Raw genomic sequence first — 25,255 nt, forward strand, 5'->3', positions numbered from 1 at the left:
TTCAACTCTGGTGCTATTGTTTGTAACGGACAAAAATACGACAAAAATATGTAAATCCAGTGACCTAGTCACTGAAGACACTGGAATTTATAGCAACATGATATTTGACGGCTGTTAAAGTGAATCCTGAGCCTTCGGAAGCCAACGTTTAGTTTGTTTTCTCCGAGAAAGGGCGTATGAATTCTCTTACATACGGTGTTTCGTTTGCAAGGTAAGCGTTTTCACAAAGTTGTTTGTCCGTTTAAAACTTATTAAATGACTAATTTCGACATTTAACGAACGACCTGTGTAAATTGAGAGTACTGAGGGCAAAACCTTTCCTCGTTTGCTAAGATAGAATGTTTCCAGCTATGTTAGGAACTGATGTGCGTATTTATAACAGTGATCTGACTTGATATCGATGGCATGATTATAAACTTGCGTCGTAAAACGTGTAAATAGTTAGTTAGACAATTCATCGAGGTGCTAATGCTATCGTTACCTCGCCAAAACTTAGTAACACTGTAACTGAGTCAATTTAATCACAGCTATAACAGATATTTCACAGAGAAGTGAGCTAATATCCATGAGAGGTCGAAAGTGATTACCTAAAAATATTATCGCTACAATTAGCTCAATCCGTCGTTTACTGTTCTATGAGAACAGAATACTGTGACTTAAGGAATCTATGTGACACCGAAAATTCAAAATTTTTGTCTAATTCTCTTGATGTTGTTTATAATTACTTCTGAGAGGGGAAGAAAAACAAATTAATCTTTATTTTAGCGATAGGAGGGCCCGAAAGTGAAGGATTTTCTCCGAAAATTTAAAAGAATAAACGCTGTTTAAAAACTTGATTAGAGTAATAGTTTTGAATGTAGATAAAATGGAGTACATTTCAGCTCATAAAAATCCAATTATTTTAATAATTGTAGCTCAAAGATTCCCAAATTGTTGATGATCCCCAGATGTAGATCTGTATACTGATATTGATCGAATTTTCTGGTCATTAATTGCATTAATGCCCTATCAACAGCTGGAAAATTACGATAGGAAACTTAAATCAATAGAGGAATGTTTTTGATGCAATGTTAATTCATTAAACAGTAAATGGGAAGATCATAATGAATATCCAATTTTACAGACGTTAAATTCTTTGCAAGGGAACAGATGTAGTGGTATTGTTATTTCAAATATTTTACCTGTGGGATAGCAGAGGAAAATAACGGACTGTTACATGCTGTTAATTATTTTTTGAGAAACTATTTCTGGCTAACCCCACTTTACTCAACCAATCAAGATACAAAAAAATCACTGAGTTGGAACAGAAAATGCATCATTAATTTGGCATAAATTGCACTAATGGGTTTTCATTTTGATCAAATTCACAATTATCTGGTCTTGTTATGAATTGTAAATCTAATAAGAGTGAGCTGTTTCCAATGCAAAATCTTTTCTTTAACATATCCATGGTATCTTATGCTAAACAAACATTCACTTCTTTGTTAAGTTTTCTGTACTGTTAGCATCTAGAATTTAATGAATCACTTTTGTTTGTTTTATTTTCAAGATCTTGTTTTGAATTTTGGCCTTCATTAATGTGTAGAGATTAAATGGTTTTGAATAGCAGAGTCCTATGGATATCAATGTGATCCTTTTTTTGTGATCTTAAAGTAAACATGAAAGTTTTTTTCTATTGTGTGCATTCATATTTTGAATAATGCTCTATTTAAATGGAAATTAACTATGACCTCAGTGAGCAAGTCTGCATAAATTATTGTTATTTTATTCATGTGAAGGTCAATGTAATGATCCTATATGGATTAGAAGAGTTTGAAAATGAATTTTGATTTATAATTATTTTTTATATGATCTTGTTAAATTGGTTAATGGGTCATCTTAAAACTGAAAGTATGCCTGGCGCCCTTTTTTTACAAAACCTGATGCTGCTTGTTATAATCTGTGACAGTCGATAATTTGGGATAAATTATTAAGTAGTTGACCAAAACTGTTGGTTAATTTCAAATGTGTGGTGCTTTCAGTTTTATTTAGGTTTAAGTATGGTAATGGAAATAAATCAAAAGTGTATAGAATTGAACCAATGATAGAATTTAGCCACAAAGACTGTGTATTCCACAATAAGTGGCTGTGTAGAAAAGGAATAAAAGTTATTTTTTTAAAAATCTTTTTGAACAGACATTGTTCCATCACAGCTACAGCAAATAGAGTTTTCTGTTCCATTTTGATTTACTTTACTAAAACAGGGTTATTTTTTTTGTTTAGAAAAGAAGAATTTAGGAATTAATTGTTATAGGTAATATCTCTGATCTGTGAGTAAACACTGGATTATAGAATATATGAAAACAGTTGCATATCATGACAGATTTGGGAAGATGTTTCACCTCTCTGGCAAATAACTGAATTCATTATTAACTTATAAGTTGTTTATCAGAAGCTAAATTTTGATAGTCATTTTTCAATTTAGTGTACATTGTCTTTAAATACATCGCTATTCTTGCTGAAGTCTGAGTAAATTTAAGATGAATCTGAAGTGGTGGGGGAATAAAGCCATAAATGACTCATCACACATTAACAAATTCTCCTTGTCTGTGTCTGAATCATCCATCAGGAACTAAACGGACTCACCACTGCTCATGCTGTGTCCAGGAAGACAGCACCCTTAAGTAAGTTAAACGGTATATGGATGGCAACAAGCACAGGTCCCTGGGATGAAACTGATGACAGTGCAAGCTATGATGCAGCGCCAACGATGCGTCCTCCAAAAAGAAGCACTCTCAGAGTGAGCCACTTGCGTCGGCCTTATGCACGACCCCCCTCACCTCCTCGCCATGCCTCTTCTTCAAGATCAAGGATTGGGGGTGGAGTGGTAGCTGAGAAAGTGGAGGACCTTGCTGCTTCACTTCAGGCCACAACAGAAGTGTTGTCCACAGCAGATCGCATGTTAGAGCACTACAGGGATATAAACGTTGAACAAGATGAAGAAATTGCAAAGGTAACCCCCCACACCCAGTAATCTGACTGGCTAATCTCATGCAGGACTTTTTTACTGATCGATGTTTGAATCAATAACTTTGATGTGCAAGGTTTTTATTTTAATTTGTATTTTATACCTGTAGCTAAGAGCTGAGCTTGAAAAGTCTGCTGATATTCTAAGACGAGAAAGAATCTCAAGAAGACGGAGACTCCCTCCTACTCCTTCATCTTCGCAGGTAATACTTTTTTTTTTGGTTGAAACAACTTTTTTGGGTTATGTTCCTTAAACTTAAAATTTAGCAGTAAGGCAACAAGGCCTAATGCTAAATTTTCCACATGAGTGGAATACTAATCTTTCACAGGTTACCTTAGACTATGAGCAGTCCATCCTTTTTATTGAAGTCCAATTTTAAAAAATTGATAAAAAAAAATTGATGTAGGCACCCTGTGCTCTAAGAAGTGGGGCATAAGAAAAGAAAAGTCCAGTACTTCAATAATTTACTCTCAAAACTTTGATCAAAATGGATTTATTTGACTCTTTGAATTTGAATTTTAAATTCTTTTTCTCAGTCTGAGGATGAACATGGCAGACCAGCAAGGAAAAGAGGTTCAGTGAGATTTGGCAAAGATGTCCGATCAGATGTAAGTAAATTAGTGTCACTGTTTCTAATCATAATTCCTTTGCATCCTACTATAAACACTTGTATTCTCCACACTGTTCTCTTTACAACCCCTATGGAACTGACAAGGAGAATTTGTTTGACAGTCAGGAACTTTTTAAATTGGTGATCATTTCCTTTATTCCTATTACTTAAACTTTTGATTCAATGATGATACTGTAAGGAGAAATTAAATGCTGATCACTTCTCTTCATTCATACTCTTTACAGGTTGACCAACTGCGGGAGGCTGTGAGAAACCTAAAAAGTGAACAAAATCGCCTGACTGGAGAAATTGAAAGGGAAAGGGAGGAGAGGGAAAGGTGGGTTTTATCAGCAGGAATGATGTGCACCTATTGGGCTTGATTAGGGAGTAGAAAAACCAGTATCTCAGTCTCACAAATAATGTTACATTCACCTCATAATAATTTTTGTGAGTTTCAAGGGTGTGACAAAGAGGGGGTGTTTCTTGCATAAATGCAGCCTCCCTCTTTGTCAAGAAAAAGTGATTATTTATGATTAAAAAAAAGGTCCCCATTACAGGCTCCCTTTCAAACCAGCCTGCTACTGAACTGGGCTAGCCTGCTCAAAAGTTGCCAATAAATGAATGAAATAAAAAAATTAAGGTAGCCCAGCATACCTCAAAATGCCTTCAAGATGTCAGAGCTGGACACCTCTGAAATCTGAACAATGGGTTTTCAACCGCTAGTGTACCACATTATTGGCATTCTCAAGTTTATGATATCTCTGTAATCTGTTTTTTTTTCTTTTTTTTGGTGTCCATAAACAGGGTTGGTGGTGACTATAGTTATAGCGGTGCTAATAGGCGAGACCAGCGAGGACCCAGTGGAACATCAGGTGATATCAGTAAAGTTTATTTCTTTGTCATCATTTCCTTACTAATCGCCATTTTTGTTGCTTGCTTGCATTTATTTACACATAAAAACTTGTTTACTTTTTTGTCTAGAAGTCGTCTCCAGAGCAGATTTGGCAGAGAGGTATAGCAATTTGAATGAGATAATTTTGCTCTCTCACTTATAATCCAAGTACTTGAGAGAGATGTCGTTTTTGCACTGCTGTTGTGCTCTGTTAATTCCACATTTTAATTTTTGATTAGGGAGAGGCTTCTTAATGAGCTGCGGGAAACTGAAGAAGCAAGCAGACGTCAGGCTGAAGTTCTTGTTAAGGTTTTTATATCTATTTATCAATTTTGTTCTATCTTACCGAACAAGTGTTTTGCAGTCTCTCTCAAACTGAAGGTAGTGTAAGCCTAATAACAAGATTTTTTGGACTCTGTAGGGACTGGATGCTGAGCGAGACGTCCTTCGAGAAAGCCAGAGATTAGCTTCAGAGAGAGACCGAGAACTAGAATCATTAAGACAACAGGTTAGCCAGCTGTTATGAAGATTATAAAGATTGTCACTAGCATGAAATCAGAAAATTTAATTTACCCGTCCTAATGCCTTTCTAAAATTTTTACCAAATAAAATTGTTCTCAGAAGAAATTTTAGTCAACCTGAAGCACAAAAATTTGTTCATCCAACAAACGCACACACGCATGCCCATACACGCGCGCATGTACACGCGTACTCTATCGAAACTGCCACCCCCCCCAAATGAACACCCACAAAGTTAATGTCACGTGCCTGTAACGATGCAGGCAGGTAAGTATGAATTACCGCATTGAATTCCACATCAAAACATCCAGTTGGTTCAATTTTTATCTCAGTCTAAAAATTAAGCATATTAATTTAATGCCTCTCTGTTACGAAAAATTCTAACGAATAATTTGATTTTGCCGCTAACGACATTACAGACTGAATTAATTTCTAACCGAATTCCTATTAAAATGATTATGTGGGATGATTGCTTTGATTTTATGCCTAATTAAATTGGAATCAACATTTAACGCACATCTGCACGTTAACATATAATCAATTAACGGTTAATCAAAATATATGTAACGATTTGATTCTGCAGTGACGGCCTCCCGTTTCGAATATTCCCTTGAGTTCGTTCATCGGCTGAGGATGTTGAACGGTTTTTATTTCCCGTGGCTGCTGGTTTTTTTCTACTGGTTAAAAAGTGTTGTCTACAAGTTGTACTCGCGATTGGAGTATTGTTGAATTCGTTTAAAAACTAGCAAATGAATGAAAATAATCTGTAATAAATATGCTTGTGGCTTTTAGCTCTTTGAGGGTTGATCAGCTGTGGCATTTGAAGATGCAACTGGATAAAAACAAAGCAATGAAAACTACTTTTTTCAGTTTTGGTAAAATTTTGATCGATAAATTAACCTATAATTTTCAATTCTGCGTCAAAGCCACGTTGTCGTTTAGGGCGGTTAACGTTGATGCCGATTTCACTGCAGCTAACCTAGGATACGAGTTAATCTGGTGTTTCACAATCCAGCTACTCTGGTTTTAATCTGTGCTAATCTTACAACTGACAACTAATCCTTTTACTTACTGATTGCTTAAACAAGATTTATTGGCCCGGAAGGTTTGAAACTATTTTTTGAAACGGATTTGAAGTTGTATTATATCTGAAGGCAAGCTGTTTCCTGAATGGCGGGAAAATGGAACACCGCAAAAGTGAGACTGAATCTCATTGCTTTACACAGTTGCAGGCAAATCAAAAATCGCAACAAGATGAAATTGAAAATAGACTCAAGGAAATTCAACATGAGGTAAACACAGTTACGCACTTGCTGAACTTCTTCAGATGCACTGTTAAGTATTTACTAGCAACGATATCCCATTTACTTTGATTTTACCTAAATAGGCTTTTATCACTTGCACGATTACTCGCCAAAAGTTTCTGAAGCCAAGTTTAGACTCCGAATGTAAGACCTCGAATTTGATAAACAATAATGAAAATTTATTCGTAACCATTTATGCGCTAAGAAAAACCCCAGCGTCTCTATCCACTGCACTGAATACACCGACATGTCTTTTGTGTGGGAGCTTTCTTCAATCTTCAGTCTCTCTCTCTCTCTTTGCTGTGTGCGATCACCAGATGCGAGCGGAGCGAGAATCTTGGGAGAAGAAACAACAGGAAGTCGGTCAACTCGCCAGTGAATTGAGAAATGTTCGGGTAACTACTTTCTTCATACGTACATTCTTGTTTTGCTCTGAAAAAAGGCAAAACTCTTTTCGTTTTCTTCTTGTGAAATGAGGACTTGAAGTCTTAAAATAATCTAATTGTTAATTGCTACGATTAAGCTTTCTCTAGAGATAAAGTTAACACAAAAAAAAATTCCTACCTAAACCAAAATATCCATTTTTTTTCGCTCCCTGAAGAACCTTTAATTTCTAGCTGGTTATTTAACAATAGATCCTGGCCTAGGAGGATGTTTGTTAGGCTCGAAAAGTGCTACCTAAAATGTTGACAAGGTTTGCTTTTGAGTCGTTGCAAAATTTTGATAGCTACTCGAGGAACTCTGGTCACTGAAACACAAATTGGAAATATAAAATTTATTTTAATAAATATCTAGAATAAATGCTGGGATTTCCTCTATTTTTTCTTTGAAACGAAATACTTGTGAAGTAAACCTTTTTTAAAATTGATCAATAAATTTTTCCTTGAACTTTTGTTGTTGTTGTTAAAATTCAACTCAAAACTCTTCTCTTCTTTTCCTGACAAAGCCCACTTTGGCAAAGCTTTTTTCTTACGTTTTATATGATTTGTTGCATCTCTGCAGAGTTTGTTGGATGAAGCCAATGACACGAAGATGCGAGATGAAATCCGAACGGTGGCAAGGTATCAGTGAATTGTCTTCGTACCAACGTGTCTTCTTACTGTTTCAGTCTCAGCTGTGATGGGGTTAATTACTAGGTTTGAGTGAAAAAACGTTGACCTGAAGATCAGATCATATCGATGGATGTTCCCCTTTTGTGATTTGTGTGTGCCGTGTTTTCTTCTCTTTTTTATTGCTTTAGCAAAGTGCGACAACTCACAGAGTAACGTTGGTCGTAGTGAATTTTAGTCTCCAGGGATTTCCCAGCGATCTTTCACTTGATCGTAACTTGAAAGCGTCCTCAATATTGCGCACGCGCCACTTTTGACACATCGCGTGGTCATTTCCAAATCACCTTTATGAAACAGCTAAAGCTTTGAGCCACGAAACTTGAATTAAAAATCTGTGCGAAATTATCTGAAGCTTTCCCGAATCTTAACTGTCAAAACAAAATAATGCTGCAGCTTACAATAGCCTGCAATTAATGTTCCTCCTCCTACCCCATATCGCCTATCTTCCACCCCTCCCTGATTAATTACAATGGCCCTCCTCTTATCCGACCCTGGCTCGCTTCTTTTTGGCACGTCATGAAAGAATTTTGCTTGATCGTTTTTTTTATTAGTGAGCTAGAGTCTGAACGCAGGGCCCTGGAGGAGAGCGAGAGAGAGAAGAGATTACTTGCTTCACGTTTGGAAGATTTATCGGGGAGACTGGAACTCTCAGAGAGGGAACGCCGAGAGGTATAGTTATGTTTTACACTTTAAAAATCCAACCTCGTCCCTAGGAGTTTCTTGGCCAGATTGCTCTAACCTAGAGGCCAGTGTTGAGAAACCTGTGGCACGCAACTGATCATGTTGTTGCGAGATCCTTGCAAACATGGAAGCCTGAAAGGAAGGTCCCTCTCGATTGACCTCTATTTTGTAAACTGACCTAGAAATCTCTGGGAAGGAGATTGTAAAAAAAACCCTTTCAGGATTGCATCACGCATGCACAGACTTACCATTTGTGGTACCTAACTTAACTCAACGATGTGTTTTAGGTCATGGCCGAGCTAGAAGCTGCCACAAAAAGACTGGACCAGAGCGAAGGAGGAAAAAACGCGCTGGTAGATCAGGTTCGTAAAGCAACCTCGTTTTCATGAAGAAATATCCTGAAAGCGAGGTGGAGATACATAATAAAACTCGCAAACATACAGCTCACCTAAATGCTGGGATGCCTCGTTAATTTTGAACGCATTTTCAAATGTCTATTGTTATCTCTACATTTGTGCAGTAAAAAGATAGCCACCAGAGCAGTTGTCAATTGGGTATCGAAACTGTATCAGAAATGGCGTCGTTTTTACTTCATTACGTTTCGTTATTAGTTTGGTATACCAGAGCCACCCTCTCGACTAATCAGTTACAAAACTAAAACTAATCGTAGCTTGGCCATCTGCGTTTTCCTGCGCTTCAGGCAGCGTGCTTGTTCCTATTTACATCCCATTAATTCCTTCTAACATTTACTTTTTGTTCTGGTAGGCTATTTTGTTAACTTTGTTTTTGGTTTTACGGAACTCCATCAGAAAACACTATGGTTTCTTTGTGTTAGAAGAAATAGCGTGCTTCTTATCCAAAGATTTGTCACCTTTTCGCTGTTTTTTTAAATACGTGGCCAAATATTTATTCGACATCTTTAATTCGTTCTAAAGGCAGAGCAATTACGTCAACAGTTTTCACGCTCAGAAACTGAAAAGACCGAATTGTCGAGGAAACTCGAAGAGGCCCAAGCGAAACTAGAGGACAACGAGTCGACTCGGAAAAGACTTCAGAATCGGTTGGAAGGTTTGAATCGACAGATGGAGGAAGGACAAGGAGACCGCGATCGTCTCGTGGAACAACTTGAATCTCTTAGAGGACAGGTGTGGAGAAGATTGAATTAAAATTTGTCATGCGATGCTGCCATGGTGTCGTGCGCTATATCATAGAAGGAGCTTAGGGATGATTCCGGTCACAGCATACAGGGGCGTAGCAAACCGGGGTCCAGGAGCGCTCATGAACTGCCCCACCTTCCTTCCTATGGGGGATAATTTTTGTTTATTTCAGGTGGTGAAAACGCGCGAATCCAAAGAATCTGCATGAAATAAATCTTTTCGAGTGCTATGTACGCCAATTTCTGGCCCTCGTCTCACAGTTGAGAGCCCTTTGATTCCGAGAAAGAGCATAGTTGCAAACTACTTAACGAGAGACTTAAGGAAATTCATAGCCAAGACTTCCCCTACGCTCCTGGCTTATTCCGGTTTGCGTGGCGGCTAGCATTACAGATACTCCTACTGGTTTCGATGCTAGTTTCCACGAAAGATTGCTATATCAATTTATACTTGTGACTGGAGAAGAGTTAAGGGAAAGATTGTCAGCCTTTACTGTATAGTTGAAAGGCATAAACGTCAACTTGGCCCTTTGAAGAGTTGGCAGGAGACGCAGGCGGCTGCCAGTGTTCATGATATTTTGAATTTATTTGGTCAATGAAACTTTATCTCCAGCAGGGAAAGTTCATCAATGTTTATTTTGCTGTTTTCAGGTTGCGAAGTCCGAGCGAGAAAAAGATGAAGTTATGCAACAGGTGTCGAGAATGACCAGAGGCGCTGCACACAGACGTCAATCATTGGGGAGAACCCCTTCAGCGGCAGCTCAATTAATGAGGAGCATGGGGCGGACCGAGGGGCCTGGTGGAGATAGTGCGTCTGAGATGAGAAGAAACTTGGACCGATTCGAGCTAGAGCGGGATCTGGATCGGAGGAATCATCTGGGGGATTCGTTCTATGATGGCCCATCCGGAAGAAATTTCAGGGGAGGGGAGGATATGGACAGGTATAGTAATTGAAAGGGTTGAATCTGCTATTGAGCCTTAGCCCGGCATCTTGGGCATAAAACCTGCATCCCGTGGATGGGGTGGTAATTTATCACAGACCAAGACTTCATAAGATTTCCTGGACAGTTACCTTTACCCTGGTTGAAGAGAAGTCCTTAGAGCATATTGATAAACATTACAGCACAATGACCCGGCCAGGTCTGGAACGCGAACTTCTTGACCAGAAGGCCAGCTTGCTAACCAAGAGGCAGAATATGACTATGACAAAGTTGATGTCAAAGGGGAAGTTTCCAATAATATCCGGCAACGCGGTTACACTGTGTTGATTTTAATGGGAACTTAAGTACCCTGACCGTAAGGAGAATGCCCCTTTGATATCAACTTTGTCTTAGCCAGATCTGTAACGCAGCAGTTGGCTCTTTCTCGATTCTTCTGTGTTTTCCAAAAAATATGGTGAAGTGCAAATAACTTAAAGAAAGAAAGTGTTTTTTTACGGTCAATGGTTTGAACCTGGGGGAGGGGGGCGGGGTGACATGTGATAGTGTTTTCTGATCGTCCGGTTGAGTGTAGTCCTGAGAAGGACTGTTGTCGGTAGTGGTGGCTAATGTTTCCACAATCTGAGCAGAAGTCATCATCATAGTCAAGTGAATGCCTGTGATCAGTTGACCCCGACTTGACTCTGATGATGACATCCGCTTAGGTTGTCGAAACGTCAGTCACCACTACCAACAACAGTCCTTCTCAGGACTACACTCACCCGGACGAACAGACTACACTTTCAAAGTGTTTTCTGGAAGAAACATTCTCTGAGCTCGAAACTTAAGTGAATATATTCTTACCAGCTTTTGTATTTTTGCTAGATTCGACCTGTTGAACAACTTGGAACATCTGCACCAGGACATGGATCGGAAGGACGAGCAGCAGGAGAGGTTACTCAGCCAAATGCGGGAACTGCTGACCAAGTATGAAGAGAGCGAAGAACAAAAAAAACGGTATATGAACGAGCTAGAGGCTGTGAACAAGAAACTCAAGGAGGCGAATAAAGATGTACAGGAACTGGAAGGACAACTGGAGGACAAAGAGAACCAGCTGAAGGAGAGCGACAAGAAAAGAACGGAGCTGAGGAACAAAGCTCTGCAATCAATAAAAGAGTAAGTATTTTTAGGGTAGCGTTTGCATATAAAGCGCGCTAGCGGAGCCTCATACACAAGAAAGTCCAAGCAACCGGTGATCAACTGGGATCCCATCTAAGGGGAGTAACAGTACTTCTTATCACTCTATGCTACAGTAACCGTGATAAGCTCCAACTTGAGGGTCCTTTGGCTTGAGCGCAGGCCTTATCTTACTTTTGTTATATTATCGCCGTACTACTTCATTCTATCAATCAATGGCGTAACTTGGTTTTAGGTATCGTTCTAAATGCAAGAAACTGGAAAGAGAGGCGGAACAAGGACTTGCAGCTCATTCGCAAGAACCAGTGGTATTTAATTAATTCAAATTTTCATTCTTAATGCGTGTCTTGAATTGTTTGTGTTATTTTGTTGCATTCTCTCGAGGCTTTACGTACTTACGTTACTTCATCGGTGGAAACTTTGTTACTTTCGTCCACCATTTCAGGCAACGATAAGTTTGAATTACGATTTGAATAATGAGTTAAATGGGGTAAACGCTTTTGTTTTTACAATTTTTCTTTGTTGTTGTCAGCCGACCTTTGCTTCTTGATTGCAAGGTGTTTAAGCCTTTTATAAAGAATGATTTATAATCGTTTTAAGAGATTCCTCTCCATTTATTTCAATTCTTTTTCTCTAATTTATTTTAGAAAGAGCTGAGGGAAATCAAAGAACTGCGGGCTAAAGTCGCCAAGTTGGTTTCCAAGCTCCAAGAGGAAGCCGAACAACGACAGGTGAGGAGAGGGGACTGGAAATAATGATTATAGGACCATTTCATTCTCCAAATTGAAAAACTTGCAAGATTTCAATAAAAATTCCTCGACGTGCTACTGATGTGAAGGCCATTTGGTTTATTCTAGGAAGAGGGGGTCAGCTTTTGAGAAGGACTAGTCTTCGGAATACCTACCTGGGTTTTCCTGAGATGTTTTATATAATTTTTAGGATGCTTCTTTAGAATTTTGCAGATACCTTGCTATTCGGCATGTTGAATGCGAAATGAAGCAACGAGACGAACTCCAGAGTTCTTAATTGTATGCATCTGAGTTTGGGTGAATGTTGAGAGACGCAGCTGCATTATTTATCAATGCCAGTTCAAAAGAAAAGCTCTTTGTACTTCGTGCGGCCGGGAACTCACTTCCAGGGAGGGAAAGGTTGGGTTAGACTCTCTCTGATCTCAGATGGTTGTTGACCACCTGCCTTTCACATCATACAGGATTATGAACAACGAATTTTAGAAGCCAGACAGCAAGATAGAGCAACGAAGGAGGAAGCTGCTTCGCTTTACGCTCAGCTGCAACAAGTATGTAATCATTCAAAGTGAAAATCATTTCCATCCCAATATGATAAAATGCTAAATTCTAAAATGTTTCTCGTCAGGAACGGGATGCCCATACGAATGCGTTGAGAGAGCTTGAGGAGCAAATCCAGGCCCTCACGGTTTGTATCAATCCTTTTTTGTCTGCAGTTAGCGAAGCATGCAGACTAACGAACACTTTGGACTTCTATTTGAAGAACATCCTGTCTGTTTTCCATTATCTTCCAGGCTAATCACGAACAAGCTCTACAAGACGCCGCTAAAAAGTCAAATAAAGAGAGAGGTGAAGTAGAAGATCAAATTGCGGATATGAAGGTAATGCGGTTTGGACAGACTCAATTTCATCGATTGGGTCCACGGTTTACATTTGGCAGATATCTAAGGAAGGGTTTAAATATACAAAGAGAAATACCTTTTCACAGACACAAAAACATGTACAAATGCTTATGCTGGATACGTAAACGGAAATGGCCAACCGTTAAAAGAAAATGTTAATGGTTGAGGAGGGACATTTGAAGGTCTCCTTTTTACTCAGAGATCGAGCCCAAAAGGGATAGGATTAACCAACAATTTTATTTACGTCCTTAAATCGTGCCATAATGCTTTTACATTGCGCTACTAAAAGAAGCCTCTGAGGTGACTTTCAACAACTGTCATGTATGGCTTTTCACACAGATTCAACTTGCGGATGAAAAGTCAACTATAAAAGCCTTACGAAAACGCCAAGAAAAAGATAGGGAGGAAATGGAGAAAATTAACACTGAACTTAATGTGTAAGTATTCACAATAATTTGACTTAAAACTTGGGCATATGAGAGTCTTACAGGTACAAGTTTTCCATCACCTTTCCATTTCTGCGCGTTCGGTTGTTTTGGTAAGTTCTTATTCAGCAGTTCAACATCAGACAGATCAGCTCCTTTTACCAAACGCAGATCTTGCGACCAAAAAAAAAATGAAGTGACCCTTGGACGAGCACACCTCGAATAGCTGTTGCATTTTAATTTGACCCTTTCAACGCTATGTTTTGCCCAAACTTTGACTCATTTTGGTTCAGTAATTGTGATTTTGTCACCAATCAGAGCAACAGAGGAGAATTCCAAGTTGAAAGTTCGCTTAGAACAGGGCAAAGAAGAAACGGAGAACTTGGTTTGTAAATTAAACAATAACGTTTTCACTTTGAAATTTTTGCATATTTGTGCAATATGTTTCGTCTTTCTTTGTTTTCAACCTGTCTATTTTTCCATTGATTTTCTGCAGAAAGAGAAAATTGAAGTACACCAGAGCAGGTTTGTTTGAATTGTTCACTTTTTGTTGGATTTCTTGTGAGAGAGGGTTGAGTAACTAGAAACTGACGTTCATTATGCGTTACATGCCAACATTACAATTGTAAGCTCTTTTTCAGCGTTTGATAGTATCATTTCTCTTTTTCTTGCCTTTGAAGGATTACTCAGTTAGAGGATGCCTTGCGACGTAATCAGTACGCGCTGGAGAAAGCTGCAGAGGAACAACAGGTTCTTATTTCATTTTGTACTTTTTGTGTTTATATTCAGTGCAGGACTAACTTCAGCTCGATTTGGATCCCAAAATAGTGGCTCGATAGGATATAAAAACACAAACAGGACAGTAGTGGGGAACGAGCACTGAAGTCTAAGAAGGGAAAAAATTAAAATGGATTGTAAATGACCACAAAGTATGAACTCAATAAGGAAGAACAAGGGAAGAGAAAATGATAAACCAAGAAGGAAAAAAAGTTGGCTTAGGACGGAGAATGGATGGCAATTAGGAACCGAGAATTTTGAAATTTTTTTAATTTTTTTTTGTGTGTGTGTGTGTGTGTGTGTGTGTGTGTCTCGTCGTAGTCTGGACTGCAAAAGTTGGATGACCAGCTGGATCGAGTTATTGAGCAAGTTTGCAGGGACTCGGACATGCCTCTTCCGGTGAGTGCTTCAATTTTTCAGTTGATCGGTCGGTCATTAAGTCTTAGTTAATAAGTCAGGCAGACAGACAGTTCGTTAGTAAGTCGGTCAGTCTGTCCGTTAGTCAATCAATGTCATACATCAATCAGTCAGAAATTCTGACGAGAGGAGAGCGAATGAAACTAGACCCCAACAGGACTGAATGGATGCGAACAATTCTTCTGATTGTTTCTGACCAAAGTTATTTGTTTCCAGTCTCTCTTCTCAAGTGGAAGCATAAGAAATAATTCCCAAAACTGGATTGCTGAGATGATAGTGAGTACAATTCTTTTTACTTTAATCTTGTTTTCCAGGGAAGGTGGTTGATAAGCGATCAACCGCGGGAAAAAAAAAATTTGTCTTCTGAATTAAAGGTTGACCCCTTGGATCCGCAAAATTGTATCTGCCCTTGTTCACTTGCAGTCTTTGCCTTCTTCTTAGCTGAAATTTGGCTTTTATTTGTTTTAAAGGGTAAATTTCGATGGCTCTCTGAAGAGCTGAAGGCTCGCTTGCTGTCGGAGCGGAGACTTAAGGAACAAGCTGAGTGGAGCCACAAGAGAATACGGGTTAGTAATACGTCTGAGCACGTGGATAGACCATTCTTATCTCTCGTGACCTGTAACCAGGCCTCTCTTTTATGAAAGCGGGGTTTGGGGTATCCTATTACATAGAGACGTGGAATAAGTTAGCCTAAGTGAATTTCTTATCAAAAGAAGCAAAGTTTAAATGGCAACAAATTCAACTTAAGTCCTATTTCTTCTTGGTTTGGCGACTTAAGTACGACTGTAAATTGAACTATAGTGTGACATCTGGGTCGTCTTGGACTTGGAAAAAAATATTATATTGCTTGTGTTTTCTAGGATGTTGTCCTAAAGGCGGATGAGGATAAAGAATACTTTATATCAGAACTTGACAAACAGAGCATGCTTCTTGATGAACTTGCAGCTCAAAAGAAAGGTAAACGAAGCAAGAAACGTGATGTGGTTCGATTTCTCGTGGAAGACTCAGATTTCTTTGTTCCACGATGCAATTTTTAACATTTATTTTCGTTAGCATGATCGGAGGGAGAGGGACCCCCGGACCTTTCTCCTGGAGCCGCTATTGTGACTATCCCTTCCCTTTGAACTTTAAACTCCCGTATGTGATTAAACTGTAACTTCTCCCCATGATTTCTGTACATCACCCCGCAAACAGGTGATGAGAACAGACAAGCTCATCCGCTTGAGGATGTTATCTTGATATAAAGCCAAATTCTCCTGTCTTATTTACAGGGATCTCTGTGGTAGTCAGTAGGGAGAATTACTAACTGGATGTTGCGAGTTAAAGGGTTAAAGGCAACAGTATTATCAGTTGTCGGCGACATGTCGCCACCTCACCAACAGAACATTCAGATTCACGCTTCTTGCACTTTGTTAATGTAAATGTCGAATTCTCTACCGAAATTTTAAATGTATTCTTATTCATGTAGGATTGGAATCCAAAAATAAACAGAACAACGACAACATCAAAACTCTTCAGGTAATATTTTCTTGTCTACTTCTGATAGTAATATGAGTTTTTTTTTAGACAAGTGCATATCCTCAATTATGTTTTTATCTCGTCATTCTTAGGACAGAATAACTCAACTGACCACGCATCTTGAGACGGTAAGAACGTAGTGCAAGTTTACCTATAGCTTTAAGCGCTCAGTGTGGAGGCGCGGTGGCCTCATGGTTAGTGCGCTTGACTCTGGATCGGGTGGTCTGGGTTCGAGCCCTGGCCGGGGTCATTGTGTTGTGTTCTTAGGCAAGACACTTAATTCTCACAATGCTCCTCTTCACCCAGGTGTACAAATGGGTACCAGCAAATGTGCTAGGGGTAACCCTGCGATGGACTAGCATCCCATCCAGTGGGGAGTAGCAATACTCCTAGCTGCTTCATGCTAAGAAAACCGGAGTTAAGCACCAGCCCCATGGGCCACTTGGGCCTGTATAAAGGCTTTTACTTTTGAAGCGCTCAGAGTGACCAGAATCTAACTGAATTTCTCTTATCACTGTCGCCCGTGATTCAAACAGTTAGGTTACAAGAGCAAAGGGAATGATCATAAACTTAAGAAGCTCTTGATCGTGAAACATATTCTCCCTCTCATTTCCCATGGAAATGTATAGAGAACATTATCGAGAATGTGTATACTGATGTTAGGCTGTAAAAGGCATGGTTGCCACAGGTCAGGAAATAGTCAGGGAAAAAAAAAATTCTTCAAGGTCAGGGAAAAGTCAGGGAATTTCACTTTGAGTCAGGGAAAATTTACATCTTTGAAAAAAGTCAGGGAAAAGTGAAATTTTAAGAGTACTAATTTATTTACTTATTATTTTATTTATTTATTTATTTATTAGAACACAGAAAAAGGAATCCTTCTCAACCCTTTAAGGGTTGAGAAGGATTCCTTTTTCTGTGTTCTGAGTCCAAGAGTTGTTGGAATCGCGTATAGTTTTATAGACGAGGTGTTTGTGGTTCTATCTGCAGAGCACGCGAGCGCTGCACGCTACGGCGGAAGCTTTGGATGATCGTCAAAAGGTCATAGAGGAATTTGAAGGGTTACGGGTAGGTTTTCAGAAAACTATTAAATAGATAAACTTTTAATCGAGCGTGGACAGTAATCTAGGACTGCATTGGTTGTGATCTACGTCGCCCTTTGATTGGTCCAGAAATCTTGCCTCATCCTCTTCCTCTCCTCTCCTCATTCTCGTGGCAACCAATGAGATTAAAACTAAAAGGAGTCACGAGTTGGTCATGTGCGTTTTCCAACACTCAAGTTAGTATGCATTTTCTATTCCTGTGTCCTCATTGGGTCCTCGTGATACTTTTCTTTGTTCTTTTTTCGGCCGTTTGTTTTAACGACACACAATCGCACGAAGTGTGCGTTAGGAGCGTAAGTCTCAGACCTCGGCAGGATTCAAAGCTATGGCATCATGTTGGGAGACAGGAAGCTCCTCCCTCCCCTAAGAATGGCATCGATGCGACCCCTTTTTAAAGGTTTCTTAACTTTAATACTCTTTTTCCTTTTTTTTTTTTTTTTTTTCAGGGCGAACAGAGAGAACGAGACAAACTTCACGACAAGTATGTCAGGTGAGCTACACATTTTTGTCAGCGTATTATTTTTTAAGGGAGCTTGTTAGATACCCAATAAGTGTGTGCAAATTACAATGTTTCGCAGCATCGCCCCATTTAATTTTTCTTTCGCATTAGTTGCAGCAACAAGTTGATCAGCTCAAGTTTATTTTTCCTACCAGATATAAAGAAAGAGTTGGAAGTATTCGACGAGAACTTCAAGGAGCGAAGTCAATGGCGGAAGACTATAGGGTTGGTGATGGTCATGTGACTGATCTACGTTGTGTAATTGTGAATATGAAGTATTTTTGCTTCGAAAGCAAGAAGAATTTATTAAAACTTTTAAATTGTTTTTGCGAAAAATATTTCAATCGTGCCTGTGGTTTATGTATTGATCAAGGCCACAAGCAGCGGCAAAAATTGTTGACAAAGTAGTTTGAAGTTGCAAAACTCTGGAATAACATAAAAGTTTTGTCGCCAATAGCTTTACTTTCATCCCATCTCTTGCTATTTTTTTTCCTGTGATTGTACAAATTTAGGCTACTTAATTCTTTGGATGATGGTTAGGTTTTCATCTCGTTGACACCGGAATTTATGTTGAATAACTTAAAAGAAGATTATTGAATCCAACTGAACGTGTGTTTTATTACCCTTCACAGCAAGAGAGTCTGGACGCCAGTAATTTGTCCACGAAATTGTTAGAGGTAGGTGAATAGGCCTCGGTAACCGCATTTGTGAATTAGTTTTTAAAGGCACTTTCATTCATTCCTCCCTTTCCGCAGAGTTTAGAGAGACGAGGTGGCCCCACGTTTAGCGCGCTGGGGCCTGGTTCGAGAGGCCTCAAGACCTGTCCACATCATTGGATTGTGTTCCTGGGCAAGACACATTACTCTAACAATGCGCCACTCCACCCCACCCGGGAGTACGAATGGTTACAGGGGAGTCGGCGGGGAGGGGGGGAGGGGTGGGGAGGGAATTTGCCATTCTACCTGGGGGAAGTAGCAATCCTTCTGGTCGCTTTATACTACAGATACTGTGATAAACTGCGTCTGAATGAGGCACTTGGCTCCAATGTCGACTTAACCCTTCTTTTTTCTCTTTTGCAGAGTTTGGATCGCATTTCAAGTCCAAAAGCAAAACAGCGGCGACTTCATCAGTTTCCAGACACACCCCCAACCAACCTCAGGTAGGGAATGGGTGTTCAAAATAATATTCGTACTCTTGAATTTCGTACAAGCCCCGCTATTCGGCCGATATACTTTGATAGAAAGTCGCAAGCCGACTAAATAAGCCCCAGATATCCTTAGACCCTATGAGTCCCAAGAGCTACCCATAAAGAACTTCTTCTTACGTTATCAGTACATTTTCAAGCAGAACGGTGATGAGAAGTGAGAAAATCATCAAGTTGGACTTTGGTTTGATTTAACAACTAAAATTATGAGAAAGTGATGTCAGACTACCGAGAATTGATGTTTAGATCTAGAGATTGCAAGGGTACACAGGATCGCACACCCAGTAGAGAAGGGAGGGGGGAGTTTGTTGGTGCGTAGAACAAGTTCACTTTTGAATAATCTTTTTCGCAGTTTTGTTTTGGAGCGCAATGCTCCACACACGCAGAAGATGCAGAGAAGCCATATATCCAACGCTTAGTCAAGAATGATTGCTATGATATTCATTATTGACAATTTTTTTTGTAGACCTTCCACAAGTAAAAGTAGCACAATTCCTGAGTGGTCTCCATCGTCAGAGAACACCATTTCCACCGTCTATGAAAGTAAGTTAACCTGTTGGAGCGTTTTATTCCCATAACTGAACTGTCTAATTGTTGGGAAGTACAGTGGACGCGTTTAACTTCGATCGGCTTTGATTACAATTACGTGTAACGCGCTCGTTTAAATGAATTGTGAGAATTTACAGATTCAGTTTTGTCAACTATTCCAAAAGCCTCCACTCCTCCACTCCTCCCCCCACGCAACTCACCCAAAACCCTCCACCCCCTCCCTCCAGGTCCTTAACCCTTTAACTCCCAAGATCTCATTAGTAATTCTCCTTACTATCTGCCATATAATTTATATAATGTTAGTTCGGAGCATTTGGTACTGGATCAACTGATAATCCCGTAATTGATATTTTTCTTTGTTCTCATCACTTGTTGGCTTGATATTCTATTGATATTGTAAGGAGAAATTCTCTCTTGGTCACTCATGGGAGTTAAAAGGTTAAATGAATAGAGCCAAGGCCTTGATTTTTCGCTCTGCGTGATTTAACTAGTTTGTTTGTGTTTTTTTGTGTTTTTTTGTTTTTTAGACCCTTCACCATTGACTTCCCCCTTGAAAGCAGACAGAAAAAGATCGCATAAGCTACAGGATTATCGTTCGAAAGGACCCATATCGAGCGCAGACTTAGACTATAAAGAACGATAGCAGTACTATCAGCGCTCGTCATGGACTGAGGTAGATATTCTTCAATTTATACACTCGATTGCAAAAACGTTGACACGCAACAAGCGTTTATAATGAACGATGAGACTCAGCAGTTGTAGGGGTCAAATGTAGATGATAACCATAAGTTGGACGTAAAGAATAATAAGAGCTATCCAAACTTTCCCGGAAGAAAACGTTTTATCATGAGAAAAGATTTTTCCATGAATAATGAGAGAAGTAAATCACTGATTATGTATCTGTGCGAACATTTCCCATAAAGGTGTTGGGTCTTGTCGTTCGTGAATCAAGCTTATTAGGTGTCAACGTTTTTGCAATTGAGTGTCCATGCTCAATTTTAAAAAAAATCTAACACCTTAAAAGCTTTAACCAACAAGGATGGGGCTCAATGGCATGAAGGCAGCCAAGCAGCCACTATCAGTTGAGCGTAATGAACGATTGAAGCTAATCCAAGTTTTCCTGAAAGGAGAGGATCATCATGAAAAATATTTCCTATGAATAACGAGAAAAGGAAATTACTAATTATGTAAATGCCCGAACGCTTCCCGAAGCTCGTTTTGTGTCATCCTTGGTGCATTTAAAGTGTCAAAGTTATTGCAACCGAGTGTATACAGAAATAATCGACGTCCGAATTCTTTGGTTTATTTTACTTATGTGGAAATTTTATTCTTCAGGTTCTGAGAACCAGTGTTGATCACCACACACTGCTCGACGATTGTAGGATATATATTTAAGATGTTAATGGTATAAATAGTTAATGGATTGTAACGACGTATTGTACGTATTTTTATTTATGTGACAACACTGATCTTACGTATATTCCACCATCCAGAACACAAACAAACAAATGAAACGGTTAAACCACATAGAAAAAAATGAGCGAAAACGAAATTAATATATTGTGGCTACAAAATTTGTAGTCGTCTTTTAAATTTAGTGGTTGATTTATTCACAATGAAATACACTGTGATAGTCTCGTGTGGTTTTAGAGTTAATTGCGAAGATATTGTAAAGTTAAATCCAATAGACACTTAATAATGTTAGTGAGATTTAGTTTGACGTTTAGCCCAGACGCGAACGGCAAAAATAACCTCATGTTTCATTTATTTGCTTCTCATTCATAAATGGATTTCACAGATAAAAGGGAAAAATATTTCCTAAAAAAGGCTGTGGTTACTCGTTATGTTAAAAAAAAAACCGAAAATGTAATAGTATTATTGTTGTTTTTTTCAAGATGTAGTCACTTACATCGATCGCAATGTTTTTCGATTCTGCTTGTCTTCCTCAAGCGTTGAGGTGGACTGGTTATCATTTACCACATGGAGCACTGTACCCCGCTGTGATTGGTTTATTTTCAATAGCTGCGATTGGACATTAGAGAGTACGTCATCGAAAATGCATCAATCACAGCTGTTGAAGACCAACCAATCGCAGCGAAGTAGAATGCTTTATAAGACGACGTTTAACCAGTTCCTCAACGTTTGAAGAAAACGATGCGTGAGACAAACGTTACTAATTTATTGTGGAAATATCTCCTGATCCATTAAATGTTTAATTTCAAGATGTTCAGATACTCACTGGATAATCATCTGTTGTAGATGCTTCCATCTAACTCTTCTATTCTTTAATCACAACCGTCTCTAGGCCCAGGCCTCTCGGTCCTTCTTCTCATCAGCAGTCTCCTCATCAGCCTTTTCTCTTCACGATGTTTCTGTGCTAAAACAGTGCACCGCTGACCTATTGCCTCGCGAAATTCCTCAACAAGTAGGCTCATTTCTTTACGAAGCTCGTTTCTATACAAGAGTTTCTTTGTGCTTCCCTCTGCAAACGAAAAAGGAAGCTGAGTTTTTAGCTGAGTAAAGGATAAATTAATCCAATTTGCATTCACCCCTCGCATCTATGAGGATAAGTGTTAGGGCAGTGAAAAAGAAATTTCACCCACCTACCCATCCCTCCCTATTTCCCTGCAGAGGGTGTTCACCAGGTCTCCTCATTCTTGTAAAAGAGCAGATGAGACCGGTTTGGTGGATACTGGAGATCGTCCACTGGTACGAAATTCATTTCCGTTGGTCTGTATGGTCAAACAATGTGAGAGAATATTGGTGTGCAGGAAACCTCTGCATGGAAAAAAAGGCCTTACGTAGCTTCCGAGTGAATGGTTACACCAGGGTTTTATCCAGAGATTTAGAGATGCTCGAAATAGTATCCTAATTGTGATCATTTTTTTGCTCTCCACTTTGATTGCTCAGTTCAATCACAGTTTTTAAATTGTTCCTTCGATTATTATACAAAATTTCCAATCTTGCTCGTCAATATAGGTCTTTTCCCTACTAAAAAACGTACCACAGAAACAAAATCCTCTTGAAAATACCCTTGATTTGAGCTTTTTATGGCTGAAACTTCAACCATAATAATTGATAACAGTATAAAAGAAGTTTTCGAAGAGAAATGGTACCAACCGCTAGGATGCACCTTCCTGGTCCTTCTGCGCATGACACAATCATATGCCATCCCAAAAAACATAGCGGCCGCCGTGATAGGTGCCAGGGCTAACAAAGCTATTTTAAATTTTCCTTCCGAGGTATTCAGAAGATCTGAGCTTTTCTCTTCAGCCATGGAGGAGGTAGTACTCTTTATAGGAAACAAGGTACAGAAATCACTGTGAAAGCCTTCTTAAAATTGGGAGGTCTAAGGGTGTTATGCGTTGGAGAACTTGGCACTTTCAAGTACAAATGAATAAAGGGGGGGGGAAGTTTCTAAGGAAACTGCAGTGCTGCGTCGATGGGAGAGTACAACATGGTAATATGGTATTATCAACTGAGTTGATAACGTGAATTGGACACCGTTAAGGGTTTTGAAGCTGACGTTTCGAGCGTTAGTCCTTCGTCAGAGCTCAAACGTCAGCTTTGAAACTCTTAACGGTGGCCAATTTACATTATCAACTCAGTTAATAATAGCAAACTACATTCAAAAACACATTCGAAGACAATTTCCAAAGATCAAGCTACTCTCTAGAACTGATTTCAACATGCAAGCAGAAACGAGGAAAAACTGAGTGGCTTCGAATTCGTAGGTCTCCTTTAGGCCTCACCGGGAAATTATACTTTGTGCTTGTTCAAGAATACATTTTTACAGTGATTATCCTCACCCGGATAATAGTACAAAAGAATTTCTACCTACCGGTAGTATTTTAGTATAGTTCTTGACAAGGTTTGTCATCAAAGATCGCTTCTGAACGAGGTAGTTCAAAAAACAATGCTGTAGTCTTGTGGAGTTTCCAGCTACTACTATACCAAACGACGAACGGTAGTAAATTAACTGCGGAAGCAAAAGCAGGTGTCGATGGAGAACACTTGTTTACTTGGGCATTTAGAAGCGCGGTCCTTCACGTGTATCTCGGTGCTTCCCCTTTTGTGTACTATTGCTTTCCTTAAAACCCTTCGTGTGAATGTAGGTCAAGTCGCTTAACCCTTCAACTCCCAGACGGGATGAACATGTAACTTCTCCTTATAATTTCCAAACATTTTACCAGCAAAACAGGTGATAAGAATATTCAAACCTATCAGGTAGAAGTCGTCATCCTGATTGAACACCAAACTCTTGCAACTAATTTACAGGAAAATGTGTAGCAGCCATAGGGGAGAATTAACAACTAGATCTTGGGAGTCAGATGTGTTCTCGCCATTTGCTTTTTCCTATAGCCTTACCCGCTTTGATTTCTTTTGTGTACGCTACAAAACGTGAGATTTGTTAGTGCGATTTCTTAGTCATGGTAAACTTTTTATAAGTAACATATTCTCGCCGTTTACCTGGTCAATGTACAAAGCGGGGTCGTCAAACAAGTCTCTTCTTTCTGCTGCAACATAAGCGTCAATTAAAGCACCTTTCACCTCCCCACTCAGTAGATCATCCCTGATGTCCTCAAGGCGAGTGTAATTACGTCCTATGAAGAGAAGATTCTGATACATAAAAAAATTCTGAGGAGAAAAAAACTACGAGGGATGTGTCAGGGACCTCTTTCAGATAATTTCCGTTAAATTTTACCACGTGGTACTCCCTAAAAACTTTTTCAAGATTGTGCAGTCCGCTTCTTGGCGCCCTTATCTTTATACCACACTAGTTGTGTACAGGGGCACTACGGTACACAGCCAACCAGAGTATTTTGTACCACGTGATGACCAATCGTATGGCCGGATTGAACTATAAGATGGCATGACTTAGGTGTGACGACGAGGTTGCGTTACATCAAACCACCATTTTGGAGGCCAAGCTGGCTATATGATTGCTTCATTTGAAGAAGAAGACTCTTCTTTGATTGTCTGAGTACCATAATGCTCACGTATGCTACTAACGCTTACTACACAGAACATTCCAGAGATCGGCTAAGCTTTTTTCAAACTGCAGTAAGCGGGAAAGCGTCTCGCAGCAACCCAAGCTATTATTGTACACGGATCTCATCTTACCTTGGTTGATTTGGGCATTTCGTCTAATTCCCAAACGAGATTCTGGGGTGTTCTGTAGGGCAGCGACCTAAAATGTTAAAATAAATTGTTAAAGGAAAATGTTAAGAAAGATGAACACTTAGAAACTAAGCTCAAAAGTTTGTGTATCATAGGGGACATACTCGAAGGCTATTTCTAAACCCCATACATCCAGTTTTGTATAATGATTTGTGTACCTCCTTTTGTTTCTTGAAAGTTTGGGTGGAAAATGACTAAACGAACTTTGTGAAACAATTTCTAACGAAGGAAGTTATCTTAATTAGCTCTAGATTTATTGTTTGGGGATAGAGTGCATTTTGGCTGTATAGAAAAACCAAGTTAAAAAATATCACAACAGCTAATCAGAGCAAACAAAATACCACAAGGAGCCAATGAGAACTCAATGTAAAAGCAAGCAACCTTACAGGAAAAAGCACGTGACCAAATTCCGATTGGTTTTAGTATTAGATCTGATTGGTTGAGATGGTAGTGCGCGATTTCCATAACGATCACATCGTGAAGGAAGGCAAAACTAAAGCAATCACGGAATACTTTTGAAAGTTAGTTAAAAATTATCCAAAGGATTC

General features: G+C 39.3%; 2 protein-coding genes across 6 annotated transcripts in view; one reads left to right on the plus strand and one right to left on the minus strand.

Moving 5' to 3' along the window:
* Positions 1 to 21,752, plus strand: LOC131779517 (centrosomal protein of 128 kDa). Of its 5 annotated transcripts, none has more exons than XM_059096078.2 (40): positions 1 to 211; positions 2,609 to 2,992; positions 3,117 to 3,209; positions 3,544 to 3,615; positions 3,863 to 3,954; positions 4,422 to 4,489; positions 4,599 to 4,629; positions 4,749 to 4,818; positions 4,931 to 5,017; positions 6,255 to 6,320; positions 6,650 to 6,727; positions 7,335 to 7,393; positions 7,993 to 8,110; positions 8,410 to 8,484; positions 9,058 to 9,267; positions 9,927 to 10,216; positions 11,078 to 11,368; positions 11,625 to 11,697; positions 12,037 to 12,120; positions 12,600 to 12,686; positions 12,764 to 12,823; positions 12,930 to 13,016; positions 13,377 to 13,474; positions 13,781 to 13,847; positions 13,959 to 13,987; positions 14,143 to 14,212; positions 14,561 to 14,638; positions 14,873 to 14,932; positions 15,127 to 15,222; positions 15,517 to 15,613; positions 16,125 to 16,174; positions 16,267 to 16,302; positions 17,162 to 17,239; positions 17,721 to 17,764; positions 17,929 to 17,998; positions 18,406 to 18,450; positions 18,853 to 18,932; positions 19,444 to 19,520; positions 20,054 to 20,199; positions 20,862 to 21,752. In XM_059096078.2, exons 2-39 carry the CDS (start codon positions 2,684 to 2,686, stop codon positions 20,167 to 20,169), a joined length of 3,591 nt encoding a protein of 1,196 aa, XP_058952061.2. In that variant the 5' UTR covers positions 1 to 211; positions 2,609 to 2,683; the 3' UTR covers positions 20,170 to 20,199; positions 20,862 to 21,752. The 5 variants fall into 5 exon arrangements, with proteins under 5 accessions (XP_058952061.2, XP_066016399.1, XP_066016398.1 ...); XM_066160302.1 differs by having other exon boundaries at positions 9,079 to 9,267; XM_066160301.1 differs by having other exon boundaries at positions 4,602 to 4,629.
* The window catches only part of LOC136277832 (protein sidekick-1-like), a 17,151-nt gene continuing 12,422 nt past the window's right edge, over positions 20,527 to 25,255 (minus strand). Inside the window, exons 16-21 of the mRNA XM_066160569.1 lie at positions 24,651 to 24,717; positions 23,997 to 24,130; positions 23,368 to 23,505; positions 22,647 to 22,818; positions 21,766 to 22,008; positions 20,527 to 20,646 (exon numbers count right to left, since the gene is read on the minus strand). Of these exons, the coding sequence (XP_066016666.1) occupies positions 21,812 to 22,008; positions 22,647 to 22,818; positions 23,368 to 23,505; positions 23,997 to 24,130; positions 24,651 to 24,717 (708 nt within the window). The 3' untranslated portion in view covers positions 20,527 to 20,646; positions 21,766 to 21,811. The remainder of the gene's footprint in view (positions 20,647 to 21,765; positions 22,009 to 22,646; positions 22,819 to 23,367; positions 23,506 to 23,996; positions 24,131 to 24,650; positions 24,718 to 25,255) is intronic.

Source organism: Pocillopora verrucosa, chromosome 13 (assembly GCF_036669915.1).
Source record: "Pocillopora verrucosa isolate sample1 chromosome 13, ASM3666991v2, whole genome shotgun sequence".
Lineage (NCBI taxonomy): Eukaryota > Metazoa > Cnidaria > Anthozoa > Scleractinia > Pocilloporidae > Pocillopora > Pocillopora verrucosa.

What these genes read in the sequence shown, in the direction of transcription:
- LOC131779517 (XM_059096078.2), top strand. Translation starts at nt 2,684, where the DNA reads ATGGCAACAAGCACAGGTCCCTGGGATGAAACTGATGACAGTGCAAGC. An exon ending in AGGAAGCCGAACAACGACAG is followed by an intron (nt 12,121 to 12,599) that starts GTGAGGAGAGGG and finishes CACATCATACAG; the next exon opens with GATTATGAACAACGAATTTT. An exon ending in ATCAAATTGCGGATATGAAG is followed by an intron (nt 13,017 to 13,376) that starts GTAATGCGGTTT and finishes CTTTTCACACAG; the next exon opens with ATTCAACTTGCGGATGAAAA.